Source organism: Hetaerina americana, unplaced genomic scaffold, assembly GCF_022747635.1.
Source record: "Hetaerina americana unplaced genomic scaffold, ioHetAmer1.1.p SCAF_33, whole genome shotgun sequence".
Lineage (NCBI taxonomy): Eukaryota > Metazoa > Arthropoda > Insecta > Odonata > Calopterygidae > Hetaerina > Hetaerina americana.
Genome location: NW_027286908.1, coordinates 4,698,502 through 4,711,491, shown reverse-complemented (window position 1 = coordinate 4,711,491; position 12,990 = coordinate 4,698,502). Strand labels below are relative to the sequence as shown.

Genomic DNA, 12,990 nt, shown 5'->3' with positions numbered 1-12,990 from the left:
GAGCATTATGTGAGGACTATATGATGATAACTTTAATTTCACATTCAGGCCTTGGAATCATTTAAAGGTAACAAAATAGTGAAGAAACAATTACTTAGGTGAAGGTCAGTCTGGGTTTACAAAGGGGGGGAATGAAGAAGAGAATGTATGGTACCATTTCACTGATGAGAACATTTAGTTGTAAGGAATATTAAATGAAATCAGGAAGTCTTTTTATAAGTGTACTGTGGATTTTGAGCAGATGCCTCACCAAGCAGAGTTGATAAAGTTAATGTGGAACATCATACAGTAGGAATATTAAAGGAGGTGACTTGTGTGATATATGTATATGAATCAGACGACACAGGTTACGAGTAGAATCCAGAAGGCAAGGGAGTGAAACAGGGTTGCCCTTAAGTGCAGGTACTTTTCAACATGTGTGCTGCGGAAATGTTACCGGTAGAAGGGCTGGAGTTGGGAATAAAAGTGAGCATGGAGATCATTTAAGTCAGGTTTGTAAATGATCAAGCAACAGCTAGTCAGAGAGCCAAGGAATCACAGTTATTAAAGAGAGCTATGAAGGGACAATTCCGAGAGAAATGGGATGACGCTCAACCACAAGAAAACAAAGATTAATGAGATTCTCGAGAAATAGGAAAGCTAACTCAAACATTTTGGTGAGGGACAGATGGAGCAGTCTATGTCCTTGGGCAGTACTTTAAAAGGGGCACAGTAGTGGTGACATTAAGGGAAATGGGCTAGCGACAGAGGCATTTGAGAGAAGAAGAGAATTGATGATGGGTACATGGGAGTAGAGCCGTGAAAAAACTATGTAATTACTTTAATACGGAGTGTATTACTCATGAATATGAGACCTGGAAGATATGGAGGTTTTTGAGATTTGGGTGTAGCAGAGAATGAAGAACATAAGTCTGACAGAGAGCAAGGCAAATGCTGAAATGTTCTTTCCAGCAGAGTTAAACCAAAACTCCAGCACACGAAATCATTTAAAAGAATGGTCATACTTCTCGATATAGTGGCATCACTTTCATCTCAAAGCTGCATTTCATTTGTTCAGTCTGCATCTTAAGGACTTGTGGGAAACATAGAACGGACTCACTGAAGAATACTTTGGCTTTTAGCATTTATCTCATTGTGTTGAAATGTTTATGTGCCCTCTTTTCCCCACTAAACCTCAGACCATCTTAGCAGAAATCATTTCATTGTAATAATATTCCAACTATTCCATACAATCCTGTTCAAGTCAATTTAGATATTTCAGCAACTGGTGGTAACTTTCACCAGATTGCCTTAACAGAATGTGTTCACCATTTCCTGGTGTCCATTCCATCCAGTAATACCTGTATGTTGCATGTACAATACACTAAAAACCCAGTTTGCAATGGATCATATCGGCATACTTATTCATAACATACTGTTTCATATGCACATGGGAAAGTTTAAATACACACAGCATTATGCTGTCTCATCGAGATGCTCAGTATCTTGTCCAAAATATTTTGCTTTAGCCTTTGGATAATACCTTTTTCAATAAAGCTGTGGTATCTGATTGCCAATCCAGTTTTTTATGAACTTTCCAACATAATACATAAATCAGTTGCACCTTTTAATTTTCATTTTATATTCGCCTCTAAAATCTCATATGCATATATTTTGCAGGTGGAGGAGTACAAATGGTTTCCACCTTCAAAAATTCATTGTTTCTGAATTTACTAATAACTATACTTAAATTTATAAAGGAATATCTTTTGCCAACTAAGGCCCTTCCTTGCACCCTATATAGACATCTCTTTCACAAAAAGCCTTAAGATACTTCAAAATGAATCACATACACCAAAACTACAGCGAGGACAAATTAGAATTTGAGTGTTGAACCATTTAGTAAAGAGCTGGTGTGTGGAATCAAGAAGTTACCCCCATTTACCCAAAAGAGATACCTACTACTCAAGCCATTGGGTGCCATCATTCCTTAATTTGAGTCATTGAAGTTTTCTGCTTGTTAGTTACCCAGTATTTCCCTAATATTTTAAAATAATACTGTAAAACTTAACACTTTTCTACCTTCAATTCAACCACAAATTGTGATGAAATTTCTCAGCCACGTTTCCTTTATCTCCTGCTTGTCTCCAAGTCAATTTCCCATGGAAAGGTGGCATTTCCAGTCGGTCCTTCTAAAAAAATCAATACTCATCAACTGTATTGTAGGAGTAGTTCATTTGAAAGTTTATTTCATTGAAGTGAAGCTCATCACTTCAGCACTTTAACTTTACATACAGGAAGAAGATAAGTTTTCACCATTAATGGCTCATTTCCCAGAAAACCTTGTTATGCAGAAAAATGGCACTTCTTGGGTTTAGTAGAGGGTGTTCACATATATTCCCAATTGTAAACCTCCATGTAGCGGCCAAATGCTCAATCTACTCAAATATCATGCTTCCATTGAATGAAAAATACTGTTGCTTTTGGTCTAGAATTCACCTATGGCAGAGAAACGCACTAAGATTAAGAGACAATAGTTCAATAACTGATACATCCACAGCTTGATGTTCTTAGGGTTCTTCCAAAACCTACCTCTACAGGTGGAACACCACTAATGGATACATTCACTTTACTATGTCTCTATTAAAAACCTTGAGAAACGCAAGGAATGACAAATACTGGGATTCCAGGAGAAGAAACATGTGCTGTAGCATCAAAATATATCTTGATCAATGACAGCTTAAAATCATTTATTAAGGTAAACCATGTATATTTATCAGCTGAAACAGGTCAATTATCAGTAATTCCAAAAAAAATACCCTTCAAAATGTAAGCCACTGGCTTTGGAAAATTTCATGCACACTTATGGTACTTTCTGAGGTCCCAGTTAACATCTTCAAGAATTATCAAGGAAGAAAAAGTAGGCAGATCTGCTGCAGAAAAATCTCCTCCCACTCATCCGTCCTTATTTAAACCTCTTGAATAACCCAACATTCATAAATATATATGGTATAAATGTACATATGAACACAGGGTGTGGTCCAAAAGTAATGCAATTGAATTTTCCGTTCCTATTAGTCAAAGTGTGATCGAACTACTTGGAGTAAGTGAGGGGAATGCCAAGCTTTGCCGCAATACCAGTCTCAGTGCTCCCCAAGCTGTGGAAGCAGTAGGATGTCAGTTACTGTGAACCTCAGCATGCAGACCATGTCACGAAAGACCGATTGAGTGAGAAATTTCAAGTAAACTTTTGCAACGCATTGAAAATGAACCTTATTATTTGGACAAAGTCTTCACTGGTGATGAAACCCAAGTTTTTGAATATGACTCAGAAACAAAACACCAAAGCTCTGAGTAGCATACAGACCAGTTCCCTGAACCCAAAAACGCAAGAATGAGCAACTAAAGTGAAAACAATGCTCATAGAGTCATCATCACGAGAAAAGACTACTCCACTACCTGCAAACTCCACCATGACAACACCCCTCGCCACAATGGGCTAAGAGGCCACGAATTCCTAGCCACACACCAGGTGCCACCGCTGCCTCTCCCCCTTTTAGTCCTGACGTCGCCCCAGCAGATGTCTTTTTGTTCCCTCGGATTAAGGCAGCCCTTAGAGGAACCAGTTTTTTTCCATAGAAGAGATCAAATCAGTGGTGACGAAGAGTTTGCGAGAGGTCCCCAAAGATGCCTTCCAGGTACGTACCAGTCGTGGCAGAGTCGCTGAAGAAATGTGTAGAGGCCCAAGGACAGTGCTTTGAAAAATATTAATTGTTTATGCAAATCTGTTCAGTAAATTACTTTTAAAAAAATGAAGCATTACTTCTGGACCGCACCCTGTATGTGTGTGTGATCTAAATCCCATTGACGTGTCCTATACACCTGTCATGTATTCTCAATACTGTACGTACACTGTTTGCTGGACAGAAATATATCATATGTATAAATATGTTGTACAATAGTACTAATCTGGCAAAACAATAACTTTACCCCAAAAAGTTTAACTATCCTCAATTACTCAGGGAGAAAGAAAAATGATTTGCACATCTCTCCATTTACTCTGAAAAAAAGACTGTCAATAGACCGAAGGAGATGGGCAAGAAAATTTTCTAACAAACTTCCTGTGAAAGTTGATGGCAGCATCATATTCCTGAAGTGCAGCTTTAAAAAAATTCAGACTGGCTAAATTATATTACCCCTTTAGTGAATATCTTAAAGATATTATGCATAGCAGTGACCATTGCATATTTTATGCATTGCATATGTATCTATATACATTTTTTATTTTTTGACGTATCTTATTTTCCATGTGGATGTTGACAAATGATGAATAAATATTATTATTGTTAATCCACCAATACCTGCATTTCATTATCACTTGATCAAGGGATAACTTTTAATTCCAGCTGTGATGCTAAAGCTGAAGGGTAAAGATGACTGTTGCATAGTTGATTCATGAGTAACAATCAATGGTGGAGAAAATCCAACAATGTTTTCCAGTAGCTGGATGTCAAAATTCTTATTGTGAGGCAGTCTGTATTGACGTAAACTGTCACTGCGAGTTTGGTTCGACATCCTCTTGATACTGACACCTTATCCATTATGCAAATTACTACTAATTTACGCTTGAAACCTTGAGAAAATCATTACAAAATATATTTTCTGGAAAGCAAACCAACACCAAAATAATAAGACAACATTGACAGTTATTGGGAATGAGATGAAAGACTGCAAAATGCTTCAAAAACATAATGATTAAATTCAGACAATACCGAAATATGTGAGGTGAGCCTGAGACAGAAATAAATGCATCAACAAACCACATTGTGTATTATTATAAGGTCTGAAGAAGAATTAAAGTCAGATTATACATTATTAATACTTTAATGTACATAATTTAAAAATAAAATTCTTGTGGTTTACACATTGCCCTCTCGCCCCCTCCTTATTGATGTCATAATGTTTGCACTATTCACAGAACAGAAACAAAACACAAAAACCACATTTGTATATAAAATATCGATTCACACGACTTTTCAGATAACATTTTTGATGCAATTTGTCTTAATGGAGAGTGCAAATATGTTGGTCAAGACAATTGCATTTCAAACAATACAAATGCAATTCATCTATGTAATGTTCCATGCCGAAAAATTTTGTTAACAAAAACTTCTGATATCTGCTGACGATCGACTTTTATATCAAACCACAACATTTAAGTTATAACCGAGAGCGGAAAGTTCTCTGTCAATCTCGTTTCCTCACACAAAAATTGACAGTATGTCTTGAACGATCTTATATATATAAAAAAACAATTAAAAAGCTATCTGAATAAATCTTTTGAAACTCTAGAAAAAAAATAATATGAATGAGATACAAGACATCCCCATTTATCATCAATGCAAACACCTACTCCACGATTTCTAGGATGATTCGCACCTCTCGGAGGTACCCTTCACATTCAGAAGTGTTGAGGATTTTGAGGGGGTGAGGCAACACAAAAAAGAAGAAATGAGTACTTAACTACACGGAAGGGGTGGTAAAGCTAAAAAAAAAGTAATACCAACAGGGAATGGGAAGGGATGGAGGGAAAAAAAAACATTTGTACATGTGCTATACCCTAGTGTCAGATTCCACGGGACATTGCTCGAGATTGGAAGAGGGGTGGGGGGGGGGGGGACAAGACATTCTGGGAGAGAAACGGGATGACATTTTGCAAGCAGCTCATCAAGGATTGGGAAACAAGGGTGCAAACTCCTTCTTTCAGTGCTAAACAAACAGGTAAAAAGATTCGCGCCGTAAATAGAGGTTAAAAAGCTACCTACAAAAACTTATTTCTTACTCCTATCTCAGCAATATAATATAGATGATATAACTTCACATAAAAAGACAAATGTGCAAGTGAACATCTTAAAAATTCGCAAAATGGGGCCACTTTTTATTTTATCAATGCTTACAAGACTTAATACATACCTCAAATAGATAAAAGTAATAATGTCCGTCAAGTATTTTCACTGAAAATAACTAACAAAGAATATTAAATCTACCCACCATTTTGTTAAATTCACAAGAAAAAATTTCCTGACTTCAGACATAATCACATCAAACAGGAGTCTAAATATGCATATATATATTTATGTATCTTATATACTTCTCCTTTCCATAAATGTGTTATGCTTAAGACCAAAAGATTCCTTCCTATTCTCTTCTCAGTAATAAAATCCCTACAGAGTTATTTGGAATTTTGTCATCCATTTGTCACTTTGCACAAACATATTTATTAATTGAAACACGCCACTGGCAGTATTTACCCACAAGTCTTCAAAATACCACTTCATTTTTTTTTACAATAAGCAACTTCGCGGGTGAAGTTATGTTCAACATCATTGGTTATATACTGTACTGTCTTCTACCTTAAAAATCCCTTGGTTTTTTTTCAATAATCAGATTATAGTAATATTACTCACAATTACAATATGGTGTTGTCCTTTCTCATTGGGTCTACATCCAACCAACAATCACTCAAATTAATTGCTCCATCCACAGGTAGTTTTGCCTGTACTCACTCAGTTGTTATATCCCATCTCGACATACACAGGTTGGCAGTATTATGTCAATGGATCTTGGTGAAACGCTTCGAAATTGTGATAGGGTGGCCGGCTCCCTTTCCCAAAGCACCTTCATTGTAAAGAACATACAATGGTTCCATTCAACCTGTGTAATGGTAACACTGCACCAGGCTCCATACATTATCAACTCTACATCAACTTTACCCAAATCCACAACTGCTGGGCCATTCACTGCCAACAATGGTCGCCCCCTCCTCCGGACACGTTGCAACAATACAACTGATGCCACGCCCAACAACGAGACAAGCCCTAGGGTCTCGAAAGGGAGGGAGGGAGGGAGGGAGAGAGAGAGAGAGATGGTCTTTTGGGCATGACTACACTGGCTTCTTGAATGAAACAGGAAAAATATACCTCCTACCACACCCAAATCCACGACGAACTGGTACACAACCTTTACAACACGCACAATTCCCAACTTCGAGAGAAAAAGTCACCAAAACAATCATACCAAGACATAGACCCCGAGGAGAAAGATTCTATCTCATACCATTTCCTTTAACATTGCAATTCCAGAGACAATTTAAAAGAGTTCAAACAATCTCATTCATCCTCCTCGCCCCTTGTATTTTTTTTACTCAATTATCAACTAGGTAGCCTAGATCTAAAAGTGTGCAAAGGTGTTTGCTTTGACCAATGGCGGGAAAAAACACTCGCTTCCCTCCCCATTTTTTTGTACTGTGTCATTTAAAACGGCTGAATATGAGTGCACTTCTGGGAGGGGTCAACAGAGTCGGGCTTTTATAATTAACTCCAGCCCTCACTTGGCCCCATGTTCACCGATATCAGGGGGGAAGAGTCCCCCCCAACAAACGAAATATCGACGGAGAGAGACAGAGAGAGAGAGAGAAGGGATAAAAAAGACAGGAGGAGGAAGGGGAAACAAGAGCAGCGGGTGGGGGAAGAGGGGAGAACCGGGGGGGGGGGTATATGAAGGGATGCGCGATTGACCTGACAACTAAACAAGGTGGTCCTTATCCATATTTCGCCCCACATCCCCTTTTTAACTCTCCCCACTACAAGAAGAGGACCAAACATATACAAATTGCTAGCCGGACAGCTTTGTTTTTTTTTCAAACCCACACCTCAGAAGAAACAAGGAAACAGAACATTTAAAAAAAAAAAGAAAAGAAAAATACTCCTCCTGACAATGTTTGGCACGAAAAGCCAATGTAAAATTAGTGAGGCTCTGAACGCACACAATATATACTTTTTTTTTAAAAAACCTTGCGGATATTTTTACCCAGCTCCGAGTGAGAGCGGAGAGAGAGGGGCACAAGACACAATTAATAAAAAAACAAACGAGTCGAAAAAAGGAAGAGACCATCAACCATCAGAATTCTATAGAGTACAAAACACACACTCACACACATACAATCTCTCCTATCTCATACACACTTGAATCACACCGACACACACACGCAAATACACGCAATCATGCGCAACATGTGAACTGCTTTTTTTTTTAATTATAGATTTTTCCCTTCCAGACTGTTTAGAGAAACTTTCAGATCTATCATTCCAATTCTCTCTCTCACATGCTCAACAACTGTAATATTATTATATGTACGTGGCGGCCCGATGACAATCCCACCTCCCTCCCCTCATGCCCCAAGAATTAAAAAAAAACAACCCCCACGCCAAATCTCCAAAAAAAAACCAATTCCTCACACGCAACTAAAACAATAGCTTCACCCGCTCACTACACCTCTTATAACCAGGTCCCCATCCTTCACGCATACACACGTACACATAACAGTCGTGTGAGCAGTGCATCATGTAAACAAGCACTCATTATTCTCTTTTTCGCTTCTGCCTTCTTCCTTCCCCCCCCCCTTTCCTTAAAGACCCAATCCTCCCTCCTCCCCCTCTCTTCGTTACATTATCCTCCTCCTCCACCCCCTTCTCTCCCCTGCGTGTGTGGGTACGCGCACAGCCTCCCTATGCCTTCTTGCCGGGCTTCTTGCGTGCCTCTTTCACCCGGCTTCTCTCCTTGCGACTGGGTGCAGGTGCACTTTTTGGGCCTTTATTGGGGGAAGAAAGAGTGAGAGCCAAATGACAGTCAAGGGGATAAACAAAAATGATGTTGAAATGTACAGGTTTCCAAAACCAAATTATAATGGCAAAAAACAAACCACTTACTTTAAAAAAATATCAATTGAATACGTAATGAAAAACCAAGCGCCAAAATGTATAAATAAAACTAAGGTTTGAAAATATCAATGTTTAAAAAAAGCTGCTCATTAAAAAAAAAGATAAAATGCCATGAGCCACACAGAATGCAACAGGCAAGATTGTAAATTGCAACATTAACAATAGGTGAATGATATACTGAAATTTAAATAATTAAAATCAAGAAAAAAGGCCAATTGAATTAATTCTACAGAGAAAGGAAGGAGATGAAATGTAAATGGCAGGTGTCCAAAATTTAAAAAAAAAAATTTTTTAAGTAAACAAACCTCATCAATTGATAAGAAAATGGGAGGACAAACATAAATATCTAAAGAAACTAAATACATATAAATGTAATGAAAATTGGTCGAATTGAAGCTGATAATGGGATAATATTAAATTAAAAAATGATAAAAAATAAACATTCTTTAGGAAGGCAGCTGTCAATTATGGCAATACTGACTCTTTTATCAGGTGTGAATCACGGGTTAACTGGTTCTGGCAAACTAGAAAAACACAACAAGAACATTGACGTGAAACACAAACGCCAACAATTTATGCTCGAGATGATGGGTTACCGGAAAGGTACTTTCACAAAAAAAATTCCTCAAAAAATGGAGGAATGGGAGGTCCTTATATCTGTAGATATATATTTAATAACATATGTCCAAAATAGGCCAAACCTGCCAGCAACAAAGTTGTCCAATCACGGCCTATCTGAATACTCGGATGGGGGTGGGGTGAAGTGTGGGGTGGGGGAGCCATCAACGGCTGGATGGTGCTCGACAAAGACAGTCATCAATTACTGTGAGGTCGGGGAAAGCAGTAAGGGAACCATTCATATGTTGCGGCACGTACTCCTTGTGGCTCGTGCAGGGGTCGCCCTCGCTGGGGGAGTTGCTGGGGTTGCCGGTGCAGCCACCGTTGGTGCCTCTGAGCGGCGCTTCCTCGCTGGGGTCGTCGAGCTGTTGTTCCTCTTCTTGGGGGCCACGGCTGCCGACGGCATCGCTTTCGCCTTACCCTCCGATTCGGCTCCACCCTTCCGCTTGCCTGCTTCCCTACCACCCCTCGCCCTCGGTGTGGCCGGGGTCGATGGCTCCTTCGGCGTCTGCGGTGCTCTCTTCTCCCTCTTGGGCTTCTTTGCCGGTGACTCGCTGGCTTCCGTGGCCTCGTCTTCGGACGACGATGAGGACGAAGATGAAGAATCCTTGTCCTCTCCGTCCTCAGACTTCGCGCCTCCCTCAGCAGATTTCTTGGCTTTACCCGAACCACTCTTCCTGCGTGGGCTCCGCCTCTTCTTCAGCTGAGATTCATCCCGGTAGAGGGAAAGGTCAACTGGAAAACATACACGATCACAAATGAAATCAATGTGGAATGTGAGATAATTAAAACCATTTCACAGATAACACAAGCTTTGGATTTGGCTTAATACGAAATGTCACCTGCCAAAAAAGGTCAAAAACCTGAGCAAATGCAGCCGGCATGGGTATGTCACTGGTTTTGAGACAGCCATTCACCACCACGTAACACTATACCCCCTATGTGCCCAGATGACTGACTTGTTTTATTTGTTCAAGAGTGATAAAATTTTCTTTGAAAGACTTTTGGACTACAGTTGTTGGTTATTCTCAAGGGTAATGAAATTAAGATTGAACATAATCGCTCCTTGTGGTGAAAGGGATATTTGGAAAAATACAATGAAGAAAGTTAATGAACAGTGTGAGATGCATGAAGCTTTCCTGTAATGTCAGTGATTTGCCGGAAAGAAATGATCCTCAAGAAATTCACACGAGTTTTAAGCCCTGCGGTTTCTCAAGGCATTACCTGGAAAGTGGGGGCCAATCCTAAGATTCACACCAACAGTTTCCAAAGTAGCAAATACGTGCGCTTCAGAAGCGACCCCATGAATTAAGCCAACTTCCTATTCCCAGATATCTTCTTTTAAGCACTGTTGCACATGAGCGTGGACTATTATGTCACCCATCCAGAGACTGGGAGATTATTCTCTGAAACACTTTTCCAAGGAAATGCAGCTGATAAACAGTTTTTCTTTATTGCACTGCCAATTGTTCTTAACGAACAATTTTATTCACCGCGCTTTCAAAAATGAATTCAGTGTTCCTCATTTTTCCCTTTATTCAGTATTTGCTATGATTTGTGAACCATGACTGTATAAATATGAGTTCAAAACAATTTATATCTACAGCAGGCTTTATGAAAGATAATGTGCATGCATTTAATGCCATTATAATAAAAGAAATAAGTTCATGTAAGGGATTCAAAGTAAGAAAATCCAGTTCAAAACAAACACTGCCCTCAGAAAGACTAATCATAGCATCACAAACATTCAATGCAGAAGTCATCATCACTGAACAATGCAGGTTTTGAATGGCAATTTATACTCTGGAGGAACGATGTTAAAAATTGAATGTAGAGTGGTGGCCTAAGCATTTATTAATTGATATCATATTTCACAGAGTCAAGTGTAAAAACTGAAATCCATATTACCAAAACGGATAACTCCCGAATTTTAAAACCTTTTCTACTTTGGTGTTTATGCATGTAATAAAATTGCTGTTATAAAACAAATGGTTGTACATACTCAAGGGTTTTATTGACATTATCAAGTGGGAAGAGCAGATGTTGAAACAAAGATAATAAAACTTTTTAGGGCGGCTAGGTCCTTTGTATAAAAAAATGTTTCACAAATAATTTCTCAAGTTTGCCAAGAGCAAGCCTAAATGATCTCAAGATATTGGCTTCAGCTTACAGCATTTGAACATGGCAAACGAAAAGGCTATGATTTAATTCATCAGCTGCTGGATTGCACAATTATTTTGGTATTTATTGGCCATTAATATTATTCATAATACTGAATTACAACATTTTAAAATAAAATATTAACTTAATTACCACAGATGCTAAAATGATTGGTTTTGATTCCATTTTTGGAGATATAACATTTAAGAATTACATTTGGGTACACAAATACCCAGGGATATTTTTTTTAAATTCTCCTCGAAGCATATAGCATAACAAAATTTATTAAAGCAATGGAATGCTTCCTTTGGAAGAGATTGGAACCACACACCACACGTTTTGATGCTATACATGAATGAAACAAATGTTTCCTTAGTTTCTGCAGGACAAAACCAATTGAAGAGCATCTCCTATTGGTGAAACAAATAACAGGCAACAACTTTAACTAAACATGGCAGTAACAAAATATCTAAAATTACTCACGGCCATCCGGATGCTCTTCTGTTAGTGGTGCTACCTGGCTCCATCCTTTCTCAGCATCAAGGGCTCTCTTAAGAATACTCTGTGTCCTTTCCAGCTCCACATTTGGCAATCTGTACTTCCCCCGTTCAAGGCGATCTAAGTTTAAGTTTGTCAAGATGCAGTCGAAGTCTGAAACATCCAAGATGAAGCAACATGGAAAATACAAGCACCAGAAAAAGGAAATTTTTAATCATTTCTGGTCAAAGACTAAATGCTACACTCATGAATTCACACATAATATTAAGGAAGAAGAACTAAAAAATTAAAAGTGATCCAATCAAAACTTCAGATTTGAGGTTTCCATACAAACAAATGCAAAAAGAAAAAGAGGATATTACTACCAAAATATGAATTTCAAACATTTAAGAATTTATTTACAATCGGAGGGCCAGCACAATTGTCCACAGTAATTTATGGATTGCTTGACGGCCGGAAGGGTTTAAATGGAGCACCTCACCAGCCAACCCAAAATGAAATTGACTCTCAGAAAGACTAATCAATGAATCACAGTGTATCAACAATTAGATATCATCATTGAGTCATTTTCTCTAATATCGCTGTCCAGTGAACCCAAGCCATATTTAAACAAAGCAGTGTGAGCTGATCAATAGCAAATTCAAACCTGTTGTTCATCGTATAAAATACTTGCAAAAGCATAAATTGGTAAAAAGTTTAAGATTTATATTATGGATAATTTCAAGATAATTATTCTTTAAGTTACAACCCATTACCTTATGCATTTGGGAAGCATTACGTTAATGCTAGTCTAAGGCAACAAATTTTCAACAAGAAGCAAGAAATGTACATGAAGTACTAAACACAGCTACTAGATGACATATATCAACATTGTATAACGGTTTAGTAAAACCTAAGTTCAAATGCATGTGTATACATATAATAGTAGAATATTTAAACATAAAGGCAGAGAAAT

The 12,990-nt window shown here is 38.3% G+C and overlaps 1 protein-coding gene across 3 annotated transcripts in view; it reads right to left on the bottom strand.

Annotated features, from left to right (window-relative positions):
• Positions 1–8,487: 8,487 nt before the first annotated feature.
• LOC139691368 (uncharacterized) overlaps positions 8,488–12,990 on the bottom strand; it is a 37,095-nt gene continuing 32,592 nt past the window's right edge. For all 3 annotated transcript variants that reach the window (XM_071589154.1, XM_071589155.1, XM_071589157.1), the window contains 3 exons: positions 12,021–12,188; positions 9,636–10,112; positions 8,488–8,629 (listed from right to left, as the gene is read on the bottom strand). In XM_071589154.1, the coding sequence (XP_071445255.1) occupies positions 8,547–8,629; positions 9,636–10,112; positions 12,021–12,188 (728 nt within the window). In that variant the 3' untranslated portion in view covers positions 8,488–8,546. The remainder of the gene's footprint in view (positions 8,630–9,635; positions 10,113–12,020; positions 12,189–12,990) is intronic.